The 19,953-nt window shown below is 40.1% G+C and overlaps 1 protein-coding gene across 13 annotated transcripts in view; it reads right to left on the reverse strand.

The window, feature by feature from the left end:
* GIGYF2 (GRB10 interacting GYF protein 2) overlaps positions 1-19,454 on the reverse strand; it is a 73,904-nt gene extending 54,450 nt beyond the window's left edge. For 6 of the 13 annotated variants that reach the window (XM_053986906.1, XM_053986902.1, XM_053986901.1 and 3 more), the window contains exons 1-4: positions 18,466-19,287; positions 7,786-7,865; positions 5,079-5,208; positions 2,821-2,916 (exon numbers count right to left, since the gene is read on the reverse strand). In XM_053986906.1, coding sequence (XP_053842881.1) covers positions 2,821-2,916; positions 5,079-5,208; positions 7,786-7,826 — 267 coding nt within the window. In that variant the 5' untranslated portion in view covers positions 7,827-7,865; positions 18,466-19,287. Of the gene's footprint in view, positions 1-2,820; positions 2,917-5,078; positions 5,209-7,785; positions 7,866-11,979; positions 12,002-17,150; positions 17,170-18,465; positions 19,288-19,357 lie in introns of those variants that run through there. The other 7 variants (XM_053986894.1, XM_053986897.1, XM_053986896.1 and 4 more) reach the window with 7 other exon arrangements.
* Positions 19,455-19,953: the final 499 nt, after the last annotated feature.

The raw sequence follows: 19,953 nt of genomic DNA on the forward strand, positions 1-19,953 counted from the left end.
CATGATCTGTCATCCATCCCTATATAATACATCTTTAATTCAGTTTGAGACATGTTCTTCCCATAGTACACATACAACTGGAGTGTCATCAGGTGCACAACACAGCAGGAATTGTTCTGAATCTAAGGCCAAAGTAATCCTGACATGCTCAGCTCTAACTGAACACTAACTATGCCAAAGGCACCGGTGGTCTGATCAGCCTCTCCTCTAAGGACTCCCAAAGCCCTGCCCCTCAAGTTCTGAGACAACAATTCTATCCTAAGTATTCATGGAGAGGCTAAAAAGGTCTTTTAAACTCTTTTGTCAATCTTAATTGTAAGAACTTTCCTGCACCAAAGCTAGCAGCAAACCCATTAATATTTACCTCAAGATCACATCTGAAAATGATTCTTAACGACAAACATGCTATGTCATGGGGAACAAACACTTAAAAAATGCCATTCCCTTGGTACCTCCTATCAGTCATGAACAGAGGAAAAAAAGGAAATGAAAAACCAGATTGTTCACATCCTCTGGGTCCCCAGAAAGCATTAAAATAAAAGCTTTCTTAAAAAGGGAGTATGGACCTCTTCTTCCAGATTATGATTTCTGTGGACATTTTAGAGAATTGTTAAACTGCTGAAAAGCTCCTGCATGATTACATACAGAAGTGAAGAGGTGAAGAGGAACAGGGAAAAGCTGTGACACAGTATACACCAACTCCTCAGGAGTTTTCCAGACTAGTGAAATACAGGGAACTGCAGCAGAGGACCACATCTATCCCTGATGCTCAGCAGCACTTACCATCTCATCTGTACTCTGCAGACTTTCAATACCATAGCCTTCAACTCATGTTATTCCTTGCAGAGAGTATCCTGACATACACCAGAAGTCAGCATCCCCTTAAACTGTAAGAGGCCTCTAAGTCCTCCCTGAAGGACTCCACCATGCATCAGCAAAAGAATACGTCCAAACACATTTACACAAAGGTTCAACATTTAGGTGTGCTACTGTTATGTCTGGCTGACCATTTCTGGGGTTTGCTCCTGAATCCCTTCTCTTCCTACTCAAAAACAGGAGCTAAGTAAGATAAGACTTCCCATAAAAGCATAGTCTCAATCTCAGCTGCCTTTTAAGACTAACTATGACATGAAGTGCTTACAGTGTATCCACATGAACTCAAATATAATAGCTGATTAAAAACTAAACCATTAGTATCTTGTGTGAAATGACAGCATCCTACAGAGACACAACTATAGACCAACTCTGAAGAGGAAGGAAGTCTAAAAAAGATGAAGAGGATATGCCAAAATACCCAGGCACAAAATGAAATTAAAAATTCAAGAACACAACAGCCTGGGGCAGACAAAGGAAGAAGGATGCTCTGATTTCTTAAGAAACTAATAGTAACACTACCCACCCCTGCAAAAATCAAATTACTCAAGCCAGTAAAAATACTCAGTTTCCTATTACAAATGAAACAAAAAATCCAAACCACAGTATTGTGAAGTAAGAGAAGTGCTAAGAAACACGACAAATTGGAGAGCAACTGTGAAATCAAAGGTTCTGACAGCCAAAAAGCAGAAATCAGTTCAGAGTCAAAAGTCAGAGGGTCTTATCCAGAGAAGATGGGCAGTTTTCTCCATTAGGAATCAAATTTAAAGCCAGAGATTTCAAACTACCCAGATGAGACATCCTTGAAATGGAATCCTTATGGACCTGTTCTCACTCTCATTTTATCCATCTCTATGTGGTTATATACCTATAGACACCAAAGGAGGAGATAAACAAGTAACTGCTTATATACAGAGCAGTTAACAGTATTGCATCTTCTTAATAAACATTAACAGTCAAAAAACTTCAGCATTTCTCTAACGAACACAAAACTGAGGCTACAGAACTTGGCTACTTTTGTGACTCTATAGTTACCAAAGAGAAGGTGGCAGAAAACTGTAGAAAATGTCACTGATCTGAAAATGGTGCATACTTAAAAATAGGTAACACTTCCCAGATGGTGATCCTGGATTTAACAACCTGTCTACCTTCAACAGGACAAAAAACATTTTTTCAAATTTAAGACAATAATTGAGCATGATTAGAATTTAAACTTTATGCTGACACAGTATGTTTTTATAATTCCTTTCTCTGTGTCCTAGGTTACAATGAAAAGGTGTAACCAAAAGTATGTATTCTATTACCATCTTCATAAGCTGTTTAAATAGGTGAGGCAGTGTTCTTTATCTCCTCTGTGACTCATCCCTGGTAACTCCCTCTGGGGGACTATCTCTACTAAAGGGCCATCAAGGTCTCCCATAACCTTGACTCCCCATGACTCACAAAATTACAGCACCCCATTGTGAGATGCCCCACCCAGGGAGAGGAACCAAACATTCTTACCTTTATATAATCTGAGGCTTGGAACACCAGGAGAGCACTACTACTGGATTCCCAGAGGACAAGAGCTCAATAACCACCGCTGGACATTCAGAGAAGGACCAGATCTTTCTACAGGATCACCACTTTGACAAAACCACATCCACCATTCCAAGAGGACTGCAGCCACCATGTAATGAGACTGCTACCACCTCCCTGACCAACAGGGTGTCAGGTCGTATCCTGACTCCGGCAGTTTTAAGTCAGAGTTTCTGTCCTACTGCCTTTATTTTAATTTTCCTATTAAACTGTAGTTCTGGCTTGGAATCTCCTGCTGGTTTGCTTTCAAATAGTACACTCTGAGATCTACTAATTTCAAATTTCACTGTTTTTCTTAATGGAAGCATACTCTTTATTATGTCATTATATTAATAACAATCTAAAGATTTAAAAACAAAAGATACAAACCTGTTCTTCTTCTGTAAAAGGTACAAGTGCCAGTGGTGGCAGGGGCTCCTCTTGTAAAATAGGCAAAAATTCCTTATCCAAAAGGTCTGAAGGTATCTGTATGAAAGAAAAAGAGCATTCTACTACATGCAAGTATTTCCACTTCAGGGATGATGCCACACACACCGATTCACAAAAAATTTTTATTCTTCCAACTCTGTCTCCATCTACCCAATACTTCCAGTACTCTTATTGGGGGTAGGTATAACTGTGCTGCAAATTTACAACCCTCAGAAAAGAAGTTCTTATAAACAAGGCATCCAAAGCATCACGCACCAACAAGGCCACAGACATCAGAACTCAAGCTTACACACCACTGCAGCTGAAATCTGAATCAAGTGACACTTCATCTGTTAAATTAAAAACTATTGCTTTTAACTTCAACACATTTTTATTGCCAAATTTTTAATTATCAAAACTGCCACCTACAGCAGAGAGGTTGTATTTGATTTGAAGTAAGCAACTCCAATTTATAACCAACCAGGAGAGCAAAAAAAAAAAAAAAATCAAAACCCAAACCACCACACCAGACCCAACCCAAACAAACAAAAAAGCCAAGTACAAAGAAAGAAACTATATGTACAGATTACCTAGAGAACACTAATGATATAAACCAAAATAAATGTTAACATTAATTTTGAATCAGAAGCTCCATCAATAGTTGTGACCTTGAGAATGTGGACAAGAACCTCCAATCACATACAGCCAAGTGAGCTCTAATTATGACAACTGCTTCAAAAATACTTAGTTCATAACACTAAAGACATTTTTTCATTTAGATACATGCTAGCAGATGTCTTCCTGCTTTCAGTCAGTCTCTCTTTTAATTAGAGATGCAACAGCTTAAAAACATTGCTGACATCCACTAGCTGACTTGAACCACTGTAAGGAGTCCTTTCAGTCTGCATAACTAGAATCACTCAATACCCTGGAAACATGTGGATAGCAAAAGAAAGACATACTCTAATCATAATGCCCTTCTGGCAAACACATAAGAAAATATTCTTTTGGACCATTCATATCAGAGAACTTCCTGTAACACAGGATATTTGAGGGTTGTTCTGAATCAGCCCCAAGAGCAGAGGTCTCAGCATCATCTGACATAACAAACACAAACTGCAAAAAACAACGACTTCTGACTGGCTGACCTATTCAAGCATAACATCAAGATTTAAACAGCAGTTTCCTGAAGTAGAACAGGACAATTCTGCATGTTAAAGCATGGCTTTAAGCTATACCACACTTAACAGACTGAGAAAAATCTTTGACATTCAATGCCCTTAGATCCATTATTTAAGCAATGCAGGGCTTCCAGTATTGTACAAGAATGTCAGCACAGCCAAGACAGGATACATGAAGCTGTGTGTGCACATCTCCATTCCAAGCTCAAAGCATAATCTCGACATAATTTCTTGCAGTCCCTCCTTCCCCCAAGGGATAAGCTCTCAGGGGCAGTCAGATCTCCAAGTCTGCTGCAACAATAAACACTGCCACCATCTAAAGAAAAACCCAATGTTTACAACTGCAAAATGTATTCATCATTTGCCTGAAAGATCTCTGAAATTTTGTATCATCTTTTACATCACTGAGAACCTTTGTTTGAAGTGAAACCAGAAGGAAGTTCTTGATTTTCTATACTGCTCTTATGCATTACATGTCATTGTTTCTGTGTCCCAATTGCCAGAGAAGGGAGCTACCTGAGGACTGCTCTCATTGGGCTAGTTACCTGCTAAAGTGAACTGACTTGAGATGGGATAGAGACCACCAGTTCTTTTTCAGATTATCTGCTCATATGATTTATTGCCTGACTTTGTAGCTGAATCAAATAACTATTATGCACTACATTAAATAAAATCCTACTGAGGCAAGCAGATCTGCACAGCTGCAAGGCAACTTTAACCCTCAGTCATCTGTGGCAGTGAGACTGAATATGGCAATCAGGTTTTTTTGTTCTCTGGGGTACAGGAAGTTACCCCTAAAATGGAAAATGGAAAAGAAAAAAAAAAAAAAAAAAGGCCATACACAAAAATACAAACAAATAAAACCCCCCCCCCAAACCATGCATACATGAAAACCCCCACAATCAGCCCTCTTCAGTCCAGGATTGCAAGGAATATGTGATGTCCTTGTCCATAACCACAAAATACAAACAACTATTCCTAATCACAAGACTGTCATTAGGAATACACACACAAGGCCACCTTCCTCTTCCTGCTCACCTTATTATCCTTTAGAAAAAGTGCCAACATTTCTTCTCTCCCATAGCGATAGTCTGCTAGTTTGTACTTCGGCAAAGCCGGAGACAGAGGAGGGGATGTCACACTCCCGCCACTAGACAAAGCTCGCAGCCTAAAAGAAAGCAGAAAAGCAATGAAAACTGAGTTGAGCATATCTTCACCTGTGCTACCATTCCTCTGCACATTTACAGATTTGACACAAACAAAATGAATACAATACTGAAAGTAAAGACATTAACAGTTCAGTTTAACTTTCAGTGCTTCAATACGAAAAGTGGAAGAACTCCCCCTTGTTTCACCCACAACCAGGAGAGTAAGAAAGAAAAAAATTCCCACAAGCACATCAAGGAATTCAACTTGCCCCAGGAAAATGCTTATGTTGACTATACAGCAAGCCAGCTACACCCCCCATAAGCCTTGCCTAAGCTATTCACACAGGCTGCACACAAATCAGTGGGACATCTTAATGACAACAGCTTCCTTTTGCCAAGAAAAATTCTTACCATGCTAGAGAGTGCAGCAAATATTAAGCTAAGGAAATAGTTTATTCAGATGTTTCATGAAGTTTAACAGAACAGCACAGTAAATTTTATAACAAAGTTTCTTCTTGTGTCTCTGGAATCTGTCCTTATCATAAATTCCTTTTACACAAGTTAAAATTAATGGCTTTTATTTTTTTTAGAGTGCATGTAACATCTAACTTAGGGTATCAATAAAAGAAAAATAAAATTTAAAAAAAGATATGTACAAAATATAGCGACACTCTACTTCAGAGACAATGGAAGCAGCAATCTAATAAATCTAATTTATGGTAACAGATAAATATGCTATTACATTGTTCTCATCCCACACAAGTAAGTTACTTGACTTCTTGCAAGTAGCATCTTACTGTTGTACATTATTCCCATTCTGCAGGTGAATTAGTCTCATTCTACATAGCTTCCTCAGCTACCCAAATACTTTGTATTTTTAAGTTTGAAGAATGTTTTACAAAAGGCTACGTGTGTCAAGAAACAAAACCCTGCCAATTTTCCTACATTCCCTTTGATGGGCAACTTAGACAAGTAGAACAGTAAAAGCTCTTCTCAGCAATCAAAAAATCCTTGGAAGGGAAGTAGCTCTAAATTAAAACAGTGATTCAGAGACTACCTTTCACCTAATTATTGAAGCATGCTTTGATTTGTTTTATTGTTCTTTAAACAGAAAAAAAGAAAAGCATTTGCAAGTCAAAAGCTGATCTTATTTTTTTAGTTTGGTGCCACCCCGTGGCAGTTCCTCTACATACCACTTCCAAACAAATTGGGCCTGCAGAAGAATTATTTAAAGGATTTGATGGCTCACTGCAATGTTCAGCACCAATCAGATCAAACATGACCCAGAGTTTCACTGTTAAGTGATACAGCAGCATACATGACGACATGACTATACCACAACCCAAAAGAAAAGTTATAAATCTTATGTTCCATTATTCCTGCAAAAATACACTAATTCACTGAAGTATAATATATGCTTCCATACATAATCTAATCTGGTTTTTAAACTAACTGGAGAGTCACTATGACAGTCCCCTCACTGTGACACAGCAATTAAGTTACTGTTGAAATATGTGCTTTTTTTAGAATTGTCTTCCCCCTTTTCTTTTTTTAATATAACTTTGGCTTCCATCCATCAAGAATCTAATCATGTCTGTCTCTTACACTGAAGAGCACTCCAGCCTGGTGGGTATATTTATAGATACTGATGAATTCATTCTTTAACTTTCTTTCATTCTAACAAAATAGACTGAGCTCTCATTGTTTCACAGGCTGCAAATCATGTCTTACTTCTTCACTGAATCCTCTCCAATTTCTGTATATTGTGTATAGAAATGTGTCAGCAAAAGTGAATGTATTCAAGTAACAGTTCTATCACATGCTATGCAGCAACTGTATTTCCTGTAACCACTCTACATTCCCATTCACACACTTGGACATCAATCACCCTTCAGAGACCACAACATTCACAATTCTTGTTTGTAACTGAAGTCACCAATATTTTAACAAGAAACTGGAACAAATACTGAATTATCACACCTGTGCAATTGCTCTTTAGCAAAAGCCAGGAGGACAATGCATGTCAGACAAGCTGTAAAACTAACAGCTGACAAAATTATATGACAGCATAGATTCCCTTAAACACAATAGCTCTCTTTTCCTGACACTTTTCAATACAAATGCACAGGACACTGATACAAAACTCACACTTTTACCATATTCCATACAGCAATTAGGTTTTTTAAAACTGGGAAAAGAAAAAGCTCGCTTAGCTATAGATTTAAGTATAGTGAGGAGAGTTTAAGAACTTCCTCATTAACATGCATCACATAGAAAGACTGAACAAGCACATCTTCAATTATTCTGTGCATACCTATGAGATCATAAACATTATTCTTCCTTCAAATGCTTGGCAGTAAGGTAAATATTATGCATTAACATAACAAAAATCCAACTCTATTCATACACAATGCTAATTCACAAAATGAAGACTAATTTTATAATATTGCTTTAGATCACAGGCCAGGGACTGAGGTGAAACAGGACAAAATAACATAGATATTATATCCCATTCAGTCCCATAATCAATTCTGCTCCAAAGGGAAAAAAATCCTTTTAAACAAGATCTGGAGTGTGACAAAACAGACAAAACTTACCATTCAGGCCCAAAGTTAAGTGTCTGAGTTTCTGCTGCCATTTTTTCCTGTTCTATTCCTCTTTTTTAAAAAGTGTGAACCTGAAAAATAAAGATATTTATTATGAAAACAGCTGGATTGATACAACCCTTCATAGATTAGTTCAAAATACAAAAGCACACCTGGTCATGCAAAGAAGTGAAAAAATTGACTACACTGATTTTTTTTTTTTTTTTGAAGGAATCCATTTCAGCTTTCCAACACAGATTGATTTAGTAAGATAGGAGCAACTGCATGAAGATTTCTTCCTTAAATCCCTCTTTTAAAAGCTCAAACAGGACACTGGATTAGGGTGTCTGAGGAAACAATTTGTACAAACACGGAGAACTTGATGCATAATCCTCTCCTCTAAGAACAGTAATGCTTAATTAACAGAATTGCCGCTTCCTGACAATTACAAGAGGATAAAAACCCCACTAGAATTACAGCAAGACAGATTTGCCAGCTGAGTGGCAGAGTATTCAAGAATTTTCCACTGCTCATTCTTGAAAAATAAGCCTTCTAAAGATTGAGTACATCCAATGCTACCAAATACTCCAAAATTCTGCAGGCAAGTGACAATATTTTTTTCATTCTTGGTTTTATTAAGTAAAAGAAATGTGTAACTTCAGACTTCAGCTGATTTCATTGCTACTAGCCAAGGTAGGTCCTGCAGACACTAGCAAAGCTCAAGTCAAGTTCCTACATATCCAGAGGGTATGGATAAGAGCAGATGAAGCCATACAGGAGGGAAAGAACAAGGGTATGGTAAGACTATGAACTTTTCCCTAACAGAACCGAGTCCAGCCCAGGCAGTTCTGGAGAAGTGTCTTTTCACACAATAAATAAAGCTCCTCTTTCCTTCCAGCAGAAGCCAAATCCAAATCTGCAGAGGTAGATAGTTTGGTTTTTTAAAAACCAAACACACTGTAGGTAAAGCCCAAGAAAAAGAAGAATTTGAAGCATCATCTTCAGACACTGGTTGATTAGACTTCAAGAAGCCATAACATCAGAGAGGGAACTTTGCTGTATCAGAACCATATCCCTTAGCAGATTCAGGGACTAAATAAGGAACTTCATGAGTTTGTCTATACTTTGTATAAAAAGGTGACGAAAAAGAAAAACAAAATCCAGGGAGACAGAGGTGGAAAGGGCATTAGTTACTGCAAAAAAACAAAAGAAAACTAGACAATGGAAGTTTTTTTCTTGTATCTATTCCACTCAAGTAATAATATTAAAGAAAATAAATCAAGATGCTCAAAGCAAGAAAATGATAAAACATGCTAAAACTAAATATGCTAAAATTGCTGGAGCAGATTTTACCCAAATACTTTGGGCATAAGATTACAAATGCTTATAAAACTCCCTGCAGTCTAAACCCACCAATTAACATTTGGCTTAGGTATTTTAACAACATGCTGTATCTTCTTTGTCCCATACACAAAGTAATTTATAGACAAATCTTAATGTTTTTATTTTCACAATAATTATAGACAATTAAATGGAATTACCCCTACTACCTGCACCAAAAGCTAATACAAACATACCCAGATATTCTCACAGGCCTAGTCTGAGATTATTTTGGTCTGATCTGAGCTGCCTTTTTGAAGCAGCTGACAGCTCATTAGAACATTCAAGCTATATCCATTCACCATCCTGCAAATCAAAATATAAAGTGAGGTACCCAAATACAACATGCAGCAGCCACAAGAGAAAATATTGTGGGGCAATTCAAGTAAACCATGATGCACACTTGGGGAGAAAGAAGCCTCTAACACAATTCCTAGTAGCTTTAATTGGATGGCTGTCCCTCCACTTCCTGCAATGCCTGTAATCCTTCTGCTGGGGGTGGTGCAGGGTGGAGAGGTTTCACATCAATCCAGGAGCATCACCAGGTAACCTGGGATCTTTAACTCCTAACATCAAAGCTAGTCTAGTAGCAGTAATACCAAAAAGGCTGGCACTCAGGGTTAAATAACAAAAACACAGCTGAAAAACATCAGATACAAGGACAAAGCACTAAAACCCAGTTAGAATCAAGCTGTTTACTGGTTCAGGACCCACTCTTCAGCCTCTGCATTATCTTCCCAAAAAATTGAGGATGCTGTGTCATGTTTCTCTATTAGACTTCTAAGCAGTTTAGCACCTACAAGAATGCTAGTCTCATCCCAGTGAGCTGCTGAATGGCTTTCCCTATCCCTCATTTTGGCCCCCGCACTTTGTTTTGTGAACTCTCCCTCTTCTGTAGTGCACTCAGGTAAGTTACTCCACCCCTAGAAGTTCTGACTGTATCAATTTTGAACTGAAAACAAGACAACTGTAAGTGAATGAAATTGTACTGAATACATCTCCTCCAAAACAGAATAAAACAGACATGCAAGAGATCTGAATAGGTGTGACAGGTGAACTGAACAGACAAGCTAGAAATAAAACACACATGAAAAAGAAATCACAGGCAAGGCTGAGAGAAAAATGTTGGGCAAGAAACACTCTGGAAATGGGCAATGATTTGGGAGGAGGAGGGCAGATAACAGGGAAAAGGCTCAGGAAAGCTAAGACAGCAAGTGCACCACAGGAAAACACTAAAGCCACATCAGAGCAGATGAAACAAAGGGAGTGGAAACCCTGTGCTGCTTCCGCTGGCTTTCAAAGTGGCAGCCAAAAGGGGAGAGCATGGAAGCCAACCTGAGAGGAACCTCTGACAGTGACTGCACACCACACCTGGCTCGTGTGCAGGAGAAGCTGCACTAACTGGAAAGGCAAGTTGGAGTGGACAAGGCAGTACTCGCATCACAGGAGATGAAAGTCAGGGTGGAGCAAGAAAAAGGATGAGGAATTCAGAGACGAGAATGAATGATCAGGTCACAAACTTCACGCCTTTTGCTTAGCCAAAATTGTTAACTTATCACATCTTTATTATCTAGATCACTTTCTTGGGTCTTAAAATTCAATATTAATAACAGAAATGTTGATTTTTGTCTTTATTAAAATGTTGCTTCCTTATTAATCAAGAATGGCAAGTTACAAAAATAACATATAACATATAAATAATATATACCTCCTTGATATAATTTGATGAGGGAAAACCACCTTTCTGAACAGCTAGTTTTGTGAGTTGAGGTCTTCTACAAATCAGAGGCTATTAATCAAGGAATCTCCACAGTACAGATTTTATATGGGCAGAGAGCACACAGACAGCCTCAAACCGAGCAAGAAACTGAGGCAATATTTTGATAATGGCAAGTTAACACCGCTGCCCAGCCAAGGCAGCTACCTGGTACTTCCCACCACTCCTCCAAACTGGAACATTTTTCCAAAGTTTTCTTCAAATAAGGTCAATACCTGATCAAGGTGTCAGTGCAACCCTACAAACAGTTGGGGTTTTCCTGCATATTTTTAGCGAAAAATGGAATTGGCTTGTAAACTGGAATTGGGACCCCATTCTCTTGAGGTGACAGCCACAACCAGCCACCAACCTGCTATCAATATGCAGGAGTGAAAAGAGAAGAAATCACATCAACCCCACCAACAACCTGCAGGCTGGCAAAGGGGAAAAAAGCCCCAATTTTGTCAGCTGTTTAATACCTTGAAAGTCAGAAGCCCACTCTCTGAACAGACACAAACTGTAATCTAATAACATGAAGCCTTTAAGTGGCTTTCACTCACAACTAACAGGTAATATTATATGTGCAGAAGCTGCCATCAGCAACACTCATTTCACTGGTTCACTTTAGGAACAATCGTTATTTTACCAAGCTTACAGTTTCTTAAATTATTTTTCAAGCTCAATACTTAGTACCTTACAAGTGTATTAAAGCTCTCAAACATCTGCTACAGACACAAGCCAGAACTTGATTCTACTAGCTAGATTTATGCGTTAAAATGCATAAGATGTTTCAGTTGAAGGTCTACAATGACTATGGGACATTTTGCCCCTAAGCTCAGGTATCTTATTTAAAACATACAGCTAGCTAATAAATATCAGACAAAAACTGTTTTGAGATTTGAAATATCAAAATTACCACGTTTTCTAGACTTTGCTCAACCTCACATAATTGCCATTAAGGTTCATTTGTTACTGATGGACACCTGCATTAAGATTTTCAGGCGATGTTGAATTCCTACATCTCCATTACAGAATTCTCTCAGCTAGTAGCATATGACTATCTGTCTCACCAAAATGTTCTGCTGTTCTGGGTAGAGACTAGCAAGACAGAAGTTCTTAGCATTCCAAGTTAAGCCTAGGCAATGGCTGCATTCAGGTCTGACCCATCTAATCTTTTCTGAAAAAAAAAAAATAAAAAAATTTGGATTGTCATTGCAATTTATAGCTTTGGGGGCACTGCGTGCTTAGGTTTTTAATTAACTTTGGAAACCTAAACCTTGAAAAAAAATATACCACTGATCCTTCCTATACACAGCTATTTTATTTTTAAATGGTCTACTCTTTGATCAGAGATGTTTAGGAAGAAAAGTATCTTTTCCTTTCAAGGTAGTTCTGTTGCTGCTGTAGGTCTGAAAGAGTCTTTTAAACCTAGACACTGGATGAAAATGTGAGAACCAAAATCCACAACAGAAACCCAACATGAGCAGACTTAAGTGCAAGGAAATGGGTTGTCCTTAAATAAATGTGGAGAAGGAATTTAACAGCAGTGTTCCACCATTCAACAGCAACATTACATCAAGATGAGAGAACTTCACCTTCCACAGGCAATAAAACATTCCACAGACAGCTACTAGAGCTAGCTAATGTCAGTGCCAGTAACTGTGTTTTAAAAAAAATTAACAGGTTGACTGAATAATTAATGCTGATTTTCTCTAATTCTTGAAATATTAAGGATGATCCACAACTGTATGCAAGCCACCTTTGAAGTATAATGGTAAACAGGATGACTGAGGTGGCTACACAACCTGTTTGATATTATTCACTGGCCAAATCAGACAACACTGATTAAAGGACACTGACATAATTAAGGCCAGGTAACATAGATTTATGGAAGACATGCAATCAAAATATACTTTTCTAAGAACAGAAATGTCATTGCTTGAGCAAGTAGATAAATTCTAACTTCTACAAAACATTTCAGTTCAGTAGAAAGGACAAAATCATTCAGAACCACACAAAAAGTCTCAAATCATCACAACCTAAGTTGTCTTCTCTTCTAAAGAATCTACAACAATCCATCTCAGACAGAACAAAATTCTCAAAACCAAGTAAGAGGTAAGAAGCTATCTTCTACAGAGTCTGTAACACTGGCCACCCAACTTCTAAAACATAAGGATGACAAACATGGATATGGTAAATAATGGAAATGACACATCATCAATAGTACCACCATGAATTATTCAATGACTCAGTCCAGTATAGCAGGTTGCACTGAATAAGGCAAAGTCAAGAGACTCACAGGCAGAAGACACAGGTGATATATAAGCAATGCAAGACTATTCTGGAAAAACACAGTCCTGAAACCATGCTGAGATGTATTACATTAATCAACTGAAAAGGAATATATGATACAACATTGACTAGAAGAGCTAACAAAAAAACATTTAACCCAGGAAAACAAAAATGCAGAGTAAATATATGCCAAATTTTACCACTGATGGGATACAGTGTCCTTTCTCCTTTAAGAGGCAAAAGATCAGGTGTTCAAAAATTGATAGAATCTGACAGACATGCCCTACAGTGAGAAGAAAAAACACCAACAACATACTAAAGCTCTATTTATTGAGCTTTGAGAAAAAATTAAGTATCTTAGTCTGTAAATGATCACTCAGGTAAAAACATCAGAAGACCCAAGTTTATTCAGTGAAGGGACTAAAGCAAAACATTCGGAGATAATCAACAAAGTTAGCTGGTTTTAGATCAACGTAAAAAAAAAAAAAAAAGAAAAAAGACAAAAAAAATAAAAGAAAAAAAAACAAAACAAAACAAAACCACTATTAGTCACATTATACAAGATGCCAGACAAGTCACAGGAGTCCCTTCTGGCTTACCAAACCTGATTCCTGATAAAGGCATGAATTTTCCAAGGCCTATCTACCCACACACCAGAAAGATTTTTCCTAAGGGAGCAATGTCCAAAACATCCACTTCTCCAGAAACTATGCCTCTATTATTACACTTACATTTCTAGATCTCTTGAAGTCTTATAACCTCCCTGTCCCAAATCCTTGACAAAGTATTTCAATCTCTTGGTAGTTTCTGTTCAAAAATTGTCCATGACTACCTCAAATGGCACTTTCAAACTGGCACTCCCCTGTTCACTGCACAGGTGCACCTAAAGCTTTATGGAGCACCTCAGCTTGCAACATGTTGCACCCTAGTCAGGAAGGACAAATACAAGTAGGCCTTCAAGGACAGAACTGACACAGGAGACTAACCAAGACCTATACACCTAATAACCAAATCCAAGAAAAATTTAAAACATTAAGTAACACAACTCCAAATGTTCTCCTCCTTTCCTACCTACTATTGCAAACTTGGTGGTTAGATGTAGGCTGGAGAGCTTTCCACTTCTTGCTTCACCTGCACACAGCCAAATGTGAATGATTTTCCCACTTCCTCCACCAGAACACAGCGTGACCTCCACCTTACCAGACTCCCAGCCAAAGGCAGACACCAGCGATTAAGCTCCAAGCAGAGTCAGGGAACCACACCCTTGGCCTTGCCACTGGCTGGAACACAAATGCTTCTCATTCCAAATCCTATCCCAAAATCCTGCCAGAGCTCACTTTTCAGCTTAAAAAAAAAAAAAAAAATCACTTCCAGATCTGCCTAACTTGTACATGGAAACTTGCTGGTAGATAACCATTTCATCTGTGCCCTTCCACAAGGCACTACAGACCAAGATGCCAAGTCTATCTACCTGCTCCCCAGCAGGGCCAGAAGCCAGACTGTGAAAGCAACCAAAACCCCACTGCACCACCTCTCTCCCACTCATCACACACATTATATAGTCCATACATATTTTCAAAGTGGAAGAACACAGCTTCAGACTACATTCACTGACAACAATCACTGAATTAAGAGATCTGGGTTGCTGAGAGGGTTCAGGGGTTCGTTTCTAACATGTCATTTAAATAACCAGCTTCTTTGGGCTTTGGAAATTCTCTCCCTCCCCTCCCACCCTGTTCCTTAAGGTTTCCTGCTCATGCAGTTCTGAGACATCCTATACTTCAGGAAACAAACATTCAATAGTGAGTGTTTAATAAATATTCTAACAGAGAGAATCAGCATGTCTATCAGACTGCATACTACATATGAACTACAATACTTTTTAATAGCTTATCAATTTTTGCAAAATTTGCTAAAAAAATTCACTTATTTTGATCTAAGAACAGTGTCTTTGTAAATTGACTTGTGATGTTAGCCTGATCCTGGCCTTAGTACACTCAAAACTTAGTATAACATAGAAAATCACATATGCAGATGATTCAGCATTAACTAAGCCTACCATAAAACCTTCCACTGGTTTTAATGGTGGTTGAATGGGGCCTCTGATTTATTAAGTTATGAAATGTTTTTACATAAAAACCTTGCCATATGCTATTCCATGATCAGCCTCACTCACTTTCTGTCACACACAGTCTAACACTGACGTCAGCCCTGCTTTGTGCAGGAGGCTGGAGCAGACAACCACCAAAGGCCCTTCCAACTAAATCATCCTCAGATTCTAACACAAGGGGCTCAAAAAATCAGTTTATAAATCCATTATTTGCTAACCAAACCGACTCCTTGCCACATGACATTCTGACTCTAAGGCTGAAGGCACATAAATTCAGCTGTTCAGCTACCTATCATCACAAAACTTCACCCAAAGTCATCTCAGCAGTGTCCAGAGTGTATCTCTTCCTTGTTTCTTCCAGTCTCAATGGACACACCACACATGGATCCCATCTGCTTTCACCCAAACTGATCTACCCATGGACAAGCCGGTATCTTTATGATAAAATACTACTAACAGAATGCAATTTACATTTATTGTCAAGAAGGGAAGGCACATGAAAAACCTGTTTCATTGTAACCAGAACCTGAAACAAGTATTTCTCTACTGAATAAAAAATTTCAACTAACAAAACATTTCACAAACTGCAGTGCATCATGATTATTTTCACTGGAATTATAACTATTTAACAGTACGAAAATAACTTTCTAACCAGTTTTTGTAACTGTATATGTAAGCTTGTTTATCTGTTTATAATGACAAACTACAGTAGCAGACCTACTAAAGCCATCAAGTTCTTGTTCTTTATTTCCCTAGATTATTTAAACATATGGCCAAAGAGAGAATTATGATAATTCACTGCTTTAATAACTGAGATGATCAAAAATTAGTAAGTGGTCCAAAAAGCAGTCAACAACACAGAATTTTAAAGCAATTCTCTAAATATCCATCAAAATTTTTCACTGACCTACACACTCTACAACCTCTACATAGCTCATGGGATTCCTTCTGCTTTTCTCTATAATCCTGAGGTCTATATATCCAGCTTCTATATATTAAAAGCTTTAAGGATTACAGGATAGGCTCACTCCTGAAAAAAACACACTTTCATTTCATGCTTGGGAAAAACCTCAGATGCATCAAAACAATTCTATGCATCCTTCCCATTAAAAAAGGAAGAGAGGCAAAGAAAAAATTCAATGGCAGCCTAGTTTCCCATGCAGGCATCAAGCCACCTCTACAGTGTCTAAATTCAAGGAATGCTTAATCACCTTTAGAGGAAATGGAATGAAAGCCCTCCCTCTGCAAAAAAAGAGAAGTGGACACATTTTGTAATCAAAACACAGTGGCAATCTCAGCTCCTAACAAAGCAATGCAAAGACCTCAGCCTGCTACAGTCTCCAGCTGCCATCTGAGCTAAACATAAAAAAAAAATGGTATTAAACATCCCCATGATGAACTGGTTATATATATCCACACACATATTACCACCAACCACAAGAGGGCCAATGCCATACAGACCTTGTCACTTAAAGCACTTAATTCTTAGCTCCATCCATAACTTAGGCACACCTTGAGCAAACTCGCTAAGTTTTCTCACTTCTGGTGATTTTCAAGCCAGATCCTTCGTGCAAACAAAACAAAACAAAATCAAAAAAAAAAAAAAAAAAAAAAAGCTCCGGAGTTCAGAGCAAGAGATACAAGGAGAGACTAAGCTGGGCTGGAAACTGACTTCATTCCCTAAAGAGCAAACCCCATCCCCCTGCAGCATTTCACACACCTTGCATTTCAAATGTCACTCTATGAATTAAAATAAATTGATGAGAAAACCACACAAAGCAAGAGTCTCTTTCAAGGCAAATGCTTCCTCAGTAAACAAAGAAAAAGGTTTCTCCTCACCAAGGCATCCAATGGCTCTCTAGCAAGCTCTGTAGGGAGAAGGCTCCCTTGCTCTGCCCCATGGTTCTATCTATAATCATGAATTATGTATAGTTTATCTCCACTAATCTTTGAGCAGAAGCACTGAAGGGGAAAAAAGTGAGAAAAAACCAAAAATTAATAAAAAACTGCTAGGAAATGGATTTGTTTTTTTCCTAAATCAGACTATGAGAGAACTTAATACCATACTTTGAAGAGTCATAGGGAAGAATGTTAAAGACTTCAATGAAAGAATAAGAAACATATATATGACAGTAACTTGAACTTGCAAGACCAGACAAAAGTAGACAAAATCAAATTTTCACTTACATAATCACAGGGATCATACTTTTAGTTTACTGTATGTTTTAGAAACACAAGCAAAAATGCTAACAGGAGCACCTGAGGATATTTTACAATCCTCAAGGTCAACACCTGTAACAAAAGTAAGAGTCCAAGTTTTCATTGTGGTATCAAATTTTTTTTAGGCACCCTTTGAAACAATTAACTGCTGCTCCAAAAACACATTACGTTTTAGTTCTATGCTCCTGCTTTCAAACACAGGCTCAAGAAACCATTCAGAAAAAGGCCCCAAAAGAAATACAGTGACCAGGTGTCCTCAGGCATATTCCTGTATCCAGGGGCTGGGAGAACCTGAGAAGCTCTTAAAACCATTCTACCCCAGTATTTACCCACAATATTGTCAGATACTGAGCAGTTTATCAAAGTCTCAACATAAAAGGTGACATCCAACTTCCAGGGCTAAAATTCTGCCTTCTCTTTAATCCAGCAGACTATTAGACAGAAACTTTGTTTTTTATAATCACACATTCATTCAGAAATTAACACCAACACACAACCACTGACATCAACTGACTTGTAGAACTACATGAACCTAGGGAGCAAAGCAGGTGCAGAAGGGGCCATGGACACTCAACATTTCTGCTGGCACCCCCAGGATTAATTAGGTCACACATTTTCACACCAGCATCAGCTAACTGCTCAAAGGATACCTATACAAATGCATGGCAAGAAAACCAACACCTCGTAGCAATAAAGCTCTTATTATCCACTGCAGTCACCACCCAATAACAAAACTTAAAAATACCAAAACAAAGCTTTTGTTGGTGACAACTGCAACCAATTTTGTTTACAAAGGTTTCCAATTATCACACTGTGTATCAACCAAATGCTCCATTCACAGAACAGCAAATTAATTTTTGTTTATTAAAGAGTTTCTTAAGAACAAAAGCAACCAGCAGAGTCATAAGAGAAAAAAAAAAAAATTCACACGTACTTTCCAGGAACTTGCTCAAGTCAGCTCCTGAAGCAAGAAAATAAAACGTGCAGCAAGAAGTTAGAGGAATATAATCAGAATCCAAAAGTCCTTTCCCCGCCCACCCAAGCAAACAGATATTCAGGAATTACAGTAAAAGCAGCACACCACAAACGTTGAACTGAATGTTACTGGGGAAACGTGGATTTTTATTGCAGAAACACTACTGGGCAAGTAGTGTTGGCCTACACCTTGTGTCAATTCAAAGTGCAATCACAGAGAACTGAAAGAGCCATAAGTGCTCTGTTGACACTGAAACTACTTGTCTTGGATCAATACCAAACGTACACAATTCTGATCGATGCTCTCTTCAGCCTGCCAAGGCTTCTCCAGTCAAACACTGCCGGTCACCGCTGCTCCCAACACCCTGCTGCCTGCGCGGGGGAAGGCTCGGAGCTCCCTCCTTCCTCGGCCAGTGCAACCCGACAGGGCCGGGCGTGCTCGAAGCGGGGCTCACCGCGGCGCTCCCGCTGGGCTGGGAGGGGACGAGCGAGTTCACAAGGGTCAGTGCGAGGGGAGACGGCCCCGGAGGGCGGTGAGGAGCGGCGGGCGCCCCGCCGCCGCCTGACAAGTACCAAGGACCCGCATGGAGAGCTCAAGGCCTGCTCGCCCCGGCTCCAACGACCCCGGCAGAAGCCCATGGGGAGCGCAGGGGGGTCCTCCAGGCGCACCCCCCCACCCCCCTGGGCGGCCTCACCTCCCCGTTAGGCCGCGGGGCGCCTCGGTGCTGCGGCAGCCGAGGCGGACAGGAGCAGCCGGCAGGGCCGGCGGTCAGATGGGGCGCGCGGCGGCGGGGGCGTGGTGGGGACGGCCGGGGCAGCGGCGGGGCTGGGCGGCGGCGGGACGGCGTTACCTGCGCTCCCGGGCGGAGAGTCCCTCACAGCCGCGGCGGCTCCTCAACCCAACAACACAAGATGGCGGGTGCGCCGCCACGCAGCGTCACGTGAGGGTGAGGCCACGCCCCCCCGGCCCCGCCGCGGGACCCGGATGAAGCAGCGGCGCTTCCCGCCCACCCTCCGTGTGACGTCATCCCGGAGAGGGGGCGGGTCTGCAGCGCCCCCTGCCGGACGCGCGAGCCCGCCGCAGCAGCACCCCCACCCCTTCCCCTGACAGCCCTGAGGGGAGAGGGCGCTGGAGGGAAATGCCTGCGCCGGGGGTCCCCGCGCCTCCCGCCCTGCCCCAACCCCCGCTAACCAAACCACTGCGTCAGTTCCCCTTGCACTCGGCACTGGTAAGGCCACACCTTGAGTCCTGTGTCCAGTTTTGGGCCTCTCAATTCGGGAAGGATATAAAGGGGCTGGAGCATGTCCAGAGAAGGGAACGAAGCTGAGGAAGGGTTACGGTCTGACGAGGAGCAGCTGAAGGAGCTGGGGGCGGGGCTCAGCCTGAAGAAAAGGAGGCTCAGGGGGGCCCTCCCTGCTCGCCACAGCTCCCGATGACAGGAGGGTA

Source organism: Vidua macroura, chromosome 10 (genome assembly GCF_024509145.1).
Source record: "Vidua macroura isolate BioBank_ID:100142 chromosome 10, ASM2450914v1, whole genome shotgun sequence".
In the NCBI taxonomy this organism is placed as follows: domain Eukaryota; kingdom Metazoa; phylum Chordata; class Aves; order Passeriformes; family Viduidae; genus Vidua; species Vidua macroura.